The following is an 8360-nucleotide window of genomic DNA, read 5'->3' as shown; positions in this document are numbered from 1 at the left end:
ACCAACAGGCTTGGTATTTTTCATGTTGAACCTTTTGATCACGCGTTCAACGTATTCCTCTTGTGACAAGAACAACTTCTTTGCCTTTCGATCACGAATGATTTTCATGCCCAAGATATGTTGTGCAGGGCCTAAGTCTTTCATATCAAAGAACATAGACAAATATTTCTTCAAGTTGTTGATCATAGTTGCATCCTGGCCTACTATCAGCATATCATCCACATAGAGCAGAAGGATGATAAATTTTCCATCGGGGAACTTCTTCAAGTACACACAATGATCTGCAGTTGTTCTTTTGTATTGATGTTTCAGCATGAGTGAGTCGAACTTTTTGTACCATTGCCTTGGGGCTTGTTTGAGACCGTAGAGACTCTTCCTTAACTTGCAAACGAAATGCTCTTTCTTTGGGATTCGGAAACCATCGGGCTGCTCCATGTATATTTCTTCCTCCAAATCACCATGCAGAAAAGTTGTTTTCACGTCCATCTGCTCAAGTTCAAGATCCATACTTGCCACCAACCCGAGAACCACTCGGATAGACATCATCTTCACAACCGGCGAAAAAATCTCATTAAAGTCGATTCCTTCCTTCTGTTGGAAACCTTTGACTACAAGCCTTGCCTTGTACTTCACGATATTTTCGCTAGCATCTTTCTTGAGCTTGAAAACCCATTTGTTCTTCAAGGCCTTCTTTCCCGGAGGAAGTTTCACCAACTCATATGTTTGATTCTTTTGTAAAGAATTCATTTCTTCCTCCATGGCCTGTCGCCAATTAGATTTTTCACGATGAGATTGAGCTTCTTGAAAACTCTCTGGCTCCCCCTCGCTGGTAAGAAGGATCCATTCTGTTGGCGAGTATGACCTTTGAGGGATTAACCCTCGTGCAGAACGTCGAACTTGATTATTTCCAGCTGCGTCTTGGGGTGAAGGCTCCCCCTACTCAAGAATTTCTTCGTTTTGATCATCATCAATATCTGCCGGATCAATGTTTTCTTATTCATCATGGACATTATCATGAAGTTTCTCGTTGTTGAGAGGAATGTGTGGTGATTCAGAGACATCATCTGGAGCATGATAACTTCGTTTCTTGTTGACTGTTGGAGCACACTCATGAAACTGGTTTTCATGGAACACGACATCTCTACTTCGAATCACTTTCTTCATTTCGGGATCCCACAGCCTGTATCCGAACTCTTGATCTCCATAGCCGATAAAGATACACGGAGTTGATCTGAGATCAAGCTTCTGCCTCAACTCCTTGGATACATGCACAAATGCCTTGCACCCGAACACTTTCAAGTGAGAATATGAAATATCTTTCCCAGACCATATCTTTTCTGGAACTTCAAAGTTCAATGGGACTGAAGGTGACCTGTTTATAAGATAACAAGCTGTCAGAACAACTTCGCCCCAGAATGGCTTTGGCAGTTTAGCCATACTGAGCATGCATCGGACTTTCTCAACAATAATGCGGTTCATTCTTTCAGCTACACTGTTATGTTGTGGTGGTCGTGGCACCGTTTTCTCATGTCTGATCCCATGTTTAGCACAATATGCCAAAAACTCCCGGGAAGTGTACTCGCCTCCATTGTCGGATCGGAGGCATTTCAGCTTCTTTCCAGTCTCCCTTTCTACCATAGCATGGAATGTCTTGAAACGATCGAATACTTGATCCTTCGATTTGAGACAATAAGCCCAAACCTTCTGTGATGCGTCGTCGATGAATGTCACGAAGTATTTGCTACCACCAAGAGATTCTTCTTCAATGGGTCGACACACGTCAGAGTGGACAAGGCTCAGCAACTCGGAACGATTCTTTCTGGTGGAACTGAAAGAAACTCTATGTTGTTTCCCGAATAAACAGTGATCACACGGATCCAAAGTTACATCTTTATCTATTGAGATGGCTTCTTTCTTTGCAAGAGTTGTCAATCCTTTCAGACTCATGTGGCCCAATCGTCTATGCCACAAGTTTGGCGATGTCTCTTCTTCAACTGCATTGAGACTCGGTCGATACAACTTTACATTGGTTTTGTAAAGAGTACCACAAATATGTCCTCTAGCAATAACCATAGAGCCTTTGGACAGCTTCCACGTACCATCCTTGAATAGATTTCCATACCCCTGTCGATCCAGAGCTACTCCTGAGATCAGATTCAATCTCAGATCCGAAACATGACGAACCTCTTTCAACACAAGTGAGCTTCCATTGCTGGTTTTTATGTGCACATCACCAATGCCAACAATGCTCGAGAAATTGGTGTTGCCCATCTTCACAACGTCGTGGTCTCCAGATTTATAAGTACTGAACAAATCCCAGTGTGGAGTGGCATGGAATGATGCAGCAGTATCAATCACCCACTCAATATAATTTGTGCCCACGTGTAGGCATGCTTCCTCTCCGCATGTAACAAGTGCAATGTCTGGTGACACGGTGACCATGGTCTCACCATCTTCTTTGCTCGAACTCTGGTTAGTTTGAGGCTGCTCCCGTTTAAGCTTTCGACACTCCACCTTCTTGTGGCCATAGTTGCCACAATAGTTACAATAGCCCTCGAACCAAGTGTTGGTATCGACGGACTTTCCCCGCTCTCGTGATCTCCCTCGAACTTGAGATCTTCCTCTACTTTGACCTCGACCTCTACCTTTGCCTCGGCCTCTTCCTCTACCTCCGTTTCTACCTCCGTTGCGTTCACTATTTTCAGAAACAAGGGCATATGATTGATCTACCCCGGCTTCTTTTCTTCGCGATTCCTCGTTTATTAAGGCGTCCGTGACCATCTGCATGGTCACCTTACCATTGGGGGCGGAATTACTGAGAGTGACGACAAGAGTCTCCCAGCTATCAGGTAGAGAACTTAGGAGCAAGATTGCTTGCTCCTCATCTTTGAGAACCCATTCAGCTGCACTTAGCTGGTTCACGAGATCTTAGAACTGACTTGTGTGTTCTGTGACAGAGGTACCGCTACGTAGCTTGTGATTTACCAATCGCCTCATCAACAATGTTTTATTTCAAGCCGTTTTTGCTTGGTACATGCTCCCAAGCTTTTCCCAAAGTTTGTAAGCACTCGTTTCCTGCGCGACATGATGGAATACACTATGGTCAATCCACTGTCGAATTTGTGCGACCGTTTTCCTATTCATTCTTGCCCATTCTTCGTCTGTCTTCTTGTCGGGTTTGGCACCTTTATTTTCGAGCGGCTCGGCTAAATCCTTCAAATTTAACTAGTCCTCCATACGAGGTTTCCACATGTTATAATTTGAGGATGTTAGCGGAATCATGGTATCCGATGATGATTTCTCCATGATAAAGTGCACCTAATCTGCTTGTGCTGGACTGTGGAAGCAGAATCAGGCAAAACGGGACTCACGGTTGAATCCGGAATGGTCGAAAACCTAAGGAACCGGTCTGACCAATCTGAAAACCGGACAAAAACAGAGTGAACCGGGCTGCACTAATTCAAACCGAATCGGGCCGATTTAACCACTGGCTGGTTGAAAGAGTCAACAAAAGGATGATGTGGCAATTGGACTTTGACCAGATCTGGTTCTAGTCAAACGGGTTGGTCGGATTGGGTTTCTCCGGTCGTCTTCTCCGGCGAGCTGGTGGCCGGAAGGTGGCGGAGCGGCGGCGGCGATGGTGGATAGAGAAACTTTGACTGGACTTTTGGAGGTCTTCCGGTGGTCGAAAAATTCCGAAAAATATATATTCGGAATCCTCGGAATGAGATCTTTTTAATGGTATACTCAGAGCACAATTTTGGGACAAAAAAATTTTGACTGAAAATTTTACGAAACTTTAAAAGATTGGTCTGGAAGATTAACCAAGCTCTGATATCACTTGTTAGGATTGGAAAAGTCTTCTATTCATAACCGGAACAGAATTACAATAGGAGGAGCAACTCTCACACTCAACTATTACAAAAAATCAATCCTAAACTTAATACCTATATCTCACTCAAGTGTTTTCCTTACTGTTTTTTTCTCTTGCTCTTGGTGATGCTACAAATGATAGAAGGCTTCCCTATTTATAGCGATGAAATGAACCTATTGATGTCATTTGTGACTCAAGCAAGCACTTGACAATTTGCCAAATACAAGGAAGATGTTTTCTTCCTTAAAACAAGGAATATGTTTTCTTCCTCAAAACAAGGGAAATGTTTTCTTCCTTAAAATGAGGGAGATATTTCCTTTCTCAAATTATGGGATGGACCCAACACTAAACACCTTACACATGTAAAAATATTCAAAAGAAAGTACAACCAATCCCCTTCGTAAATCAATTACACAAAAAAAAAACATTTAAATCAAGATAGAGTAGTCAAAGTTCCAACGTTTAAACAATTAGTTTTCTAATGATACAGGTTTATATATTTGTTAGTATTATAATACTAAGATATATGAATTGTATATGTAATTATATACTTCGGTATGATATTCGGTATTTCGGTATTTTCTTTATGAATACTGAATACTGGACTTTTTTAAAATGCATACCAAATATCGTACCAAATATCATAATACCGGAACTGCGATATAAAAAATTTCGATTTCGATATGGTAATCGGTATCTACCATACCATGCCCACCTCTACTGTGCAAAATCAAGTTGGTAGGTTCCCACCGTCCAAATCAACTTAATACAGTGTCAGCAAGCCTCGTTGTCAAGTTCTACCAACGCTGCAAGCCTGCAACTAACAAATTAATTTAAAGAAAATGACATCATATCTAGAAAAATGGACAGAAATTTCAACAATGAACTGCTTTAAATGTTGAAATTAAAATTAAAGCTAAGGTTGATGATGACGTGAACTCTAAAATCCTAACCAGAAATTTTCGTCGGTTGTTCTCTTATGGAATAATTATTTAATAAATGATTATTTTTTATTTTTCCTGTAATTTATATATTTTAGATTATGATCTGAAGATTTCTTTCGAGCAAACTTAAAATCATATGAGAAAACGTTAGACTACAAACGGTCTAAAATCTTGTATACATTAGACTAGGGGTGTATAAAGTAAATCGACAAACCGCACCAAACTGATAAGCCGAGTCAAACAGAGAAAACAACCAGACTAGTGGTTTGGTTTGACTTAGTTTGGTGTTGAGAAAAAAACCAGATCATAATTGGTTTGGTTTGGTTTTAACTAAAAAAAGTCAAACCGTACCAAACCAACCCGATATTACATGTATTCAATTTTTAAAATATTTATACATAAAAATATTTATTTGTAATGGAATTTATAAATATTTCTTTTATTTTTTCGTAGTTTTTTTTATCTATTATCATATTATTCAAGCTTGAACTTAGAATCTTGAATGTCAATAAGTTTTATATCCTATGGATATTTGTAACTCAAATAAAGTTCAAACCAAAACCAGCTCAACACTAACGCTAACAAAAGAAATTCAATTTACCACTAGGAATGACAATAATGTTGGATATTTATTCTTTAGTTTTGCATAATTAGTTTAGAGAGTGAAAATACATAACTTAATTTTTTTTTCTTTGTCATGTAATTAATACTTATTAGTCGTGCTTATTTTAGCATGACTTAGTGTTTTTAGATTATGGTCATTTTCTTTATGGCTTGTTAATTAGTAATATTTATTTTAACCGATTTTATTAGTTTTTGTTGAATATTTTAATATAATGTCATCACTCTTCTCACATTTTGTGTTATTTTCTTAAGAAACACCTTAATTATATAGTTGTATCTTACTCGGACAGAAATATTTGAAGTAAAAGTTATATGTATTGTATCAAGACTATTCCGAAAAAAAAAACCCGAGAAAACCCAAGGTTGAAAAACCCGAATTTTATTGGTTTGGTTTGGTGTATAAATTTAAAAACCCGACGCAATTGATTTGGTTTGGTGTTTAAAAAATCCGAGTCAACCCGGTCCATGTACACCCCTACATTAGACTAGTATAATTTTTGTCTGTCGTCCAAAGGGTTGTATTTACACAAACTTTAAGACATAGACAAAATTCAAATCATATAACCTACAAAGGAGACATTTGTGTAAGTTATAGTCATATCTCACTCCATTTTATCCCTATAAATACCATCCATAGCTTCTATTATATCTCACACCTCAAAGCATTGTATTCATCTTAATATCCTCTTTTTTATTGCTTCTTTCTTCAAGGGAAATTAATTTGACATTATGGGTGTCAATACCTATACTCATGAGGCCACAGCCGCAATTGCCCCTATTAGGCTATTCAAAGCTTTGGTTGTTGATGCTGATAATATTATCCCTAAATTGATGTCAGATGTTAAGAACGTTGAGACTGTTGAGGGAGATGGTGGTGTAGGAAGCATCAAGAAGATGAACTTTGTTGAAGGTAATTATTATTTTTACGGTTTTGACATAGTTTTCGTTTTCGCATTTGTCTTAGTTAAATTATATATAAGTTGAAAATTAGAATAAGTTGACTTGTTACTATAATTAGACAGAAAAGTAAAGTCTTAACTACACAAAAAAATAAATGTTAGAAAGTTTAAAATTTATGGAAAATGCGGATCTACATTTTTTGAATGAGGAAAGATAGGATATTCACGCTACATTGGCTTGTTTGGTTAAGTTCATTTAAATTATTTTTCTAATTTGAGAAAAAAATCTGGAATATCTATTTTTTTTTAAAAAGGTACACAGTCAAGTTACTAAAAAGTAATTGCACGTAACTCTTTTGAAAAAACATTACAATTATTAACGAGAGCGGAGCTAGAGGGGTTTTGCCGGAAAATCACGCTCTATTTAAGTAAACAAATATTTGGTATGAATAAATAATAGATGTTGAATCCTCATGATTTTTAAAAATCATGTCTTCGCCAGTGATTAGTAATCTCGTAAAAAAGGTAAAGTAACTTTTTAGATATTTAAATTGCACTGATAATATAAATTTATTTACCCTATCTAGCTTTAATGCTTTCTTAAAAACACTTGGAATTTTTCAAGAACCGTAACTACTAACTGGCCAAACATTTTTAAAAAAACTTTCCTTAATTTTGAAAATGGCAGGTGGACCGATAAAGTATTTGAAGCACAAGATTCATGTGACTGATGACAAGAACTTGGTAAGTAAATATTCACTTATCGAAGGTGATGTTCTTGGAGACAAATTGGAATCAGTTACCTATGAGAACAAATTTGAGGCTTCTGGAAATGGAGGCTGTGTTTGCAAGACCACAACTGAATATCACACAAAAGGTGATTATGTTTTAACAGAAGAAGAACACAATGCAGGCAAAGAGAAAGCTATGGACCTTTTTAAGGCTGTTGAAGCATACCTTCTTGCCAATCCTACAGTTTATGCCTAAATGGTTATGGAGTTTTAACTTATCAAACTCTTTTGAGAGTTTAATTCTAAGGTGTTCTCTCATATTGGCTTGAAGTACCTGAGTTTTCACTATATATATATATATATATATCATACTGTTTTGAGTGTGTGTTCTTTCCACTTGTATGTCATGGAAAGAACTTTCAATAAAGAATATTGCAAGCTTTACTTTTCAAATGCTTGTACTAAACCTCAAATGTCTTGTTCAATATATGTACTCCGTGATACTCGACAATTCCTCAGTTTTCATAACTATGGTGTTCAAGCCAACTTTTAAGCACCTCGACTAATTTTACATGATATACATGCTATCTCCCACCGGCACATGTATCAAGTAATTCTATCCATCACGTCCTGGATAGATGGGAAAGAAATTACTTGGAGTTTATCCTTTTGCTTAAACTCACTTCATTAACAACTAGTCCACACTCTTGATGAGTGTGCATATATATATATATATAACGTAGTTTATTTGAATTGGTATAGCTAATTTTACATGGTCTACTAATCTACCGCAATTGGGGATGCACTAAAATTTCAATATGCAATTGCAAAAGAGTTAAGTTTATACACTAATTAATTAAAGAATTTTACCCCGTCAGGTTACTTAAGAGCCAGCCATATGTTTTCTCCGTTGTTGTTCCCATTTGACGTTCGGTGTTCGTATTAAGATTTGATTAAATCTAGTTCGCAATTGAAAATTTTAGATTAAGGATAAAATGTGAGAACAAAGACGATTTCATATTCAAGGCTCTAATCTAATTGCTTTTTAAATTTATATCAAGGATGAAAAAGTACTATGCTCCTCCACAATCCTCGTCGGCGAGCCAATTATACGTGCGTAGCCATGGATTTGTGTTTTCTAGGAGTCGTTTGATACGCGGACTAAATTATTTTGAGATTATAATTTCGAGACTAATTTATCTCATCTGGGAGATGGGATAAAATAATCCCAAGGTTAATAGGATAGGTGGATATCTCATCCTTAAGATTGTGCTTCATTTTATACTCT

At 37.2% G+C, this 8360-nt stretch overlaps 1 protein-coding gene across 1 annotated transcript; it reads left to right on the top strand.

Moving 5' to 3' along the window:
• Nucleotides 1-6082: 6082 nt before the first annotated feature.
• Nucleotides 6083-7600, top strand: LOC132610534 (pathogenesis-related protein STH-2-like). Its single transcript, XM_060324853.1, has 2 exons — nt 6083-6352; nt 7030-7600. The coding sequence occupies exons 1-2, from the start codon at nt 6172-6174 to the stop codon at nt 7326-7328; spliced, it is 480 nt and encodes a 159-aa protein (XP_060180836.1). The 5' UTR covers nt 6083-6171; the 3' UTR covers nt 7329-7600.
• Nucleotides 7601-8360: the final 760 nt, after the last annotated feature.

Source organism: Lycium barbarum, chromosome 9 (assembly GCF_019175385.1).
Source record: "Lycium barbarum isolate Lr01 chromosome 9, ASM1917538v2, whole genome shotgun sequence".
Lineage (NCBI taxonomy): Eukaryota > Viridiplantae > Streptophyta > Magnoliopsida > Solanales > Solanaceae > Lycium > Lycium barbarum.
Note: the sequence above shows the minus strand (reverse complement) of the source record. Positions and strands in the feature narration are given on the sequence as shown.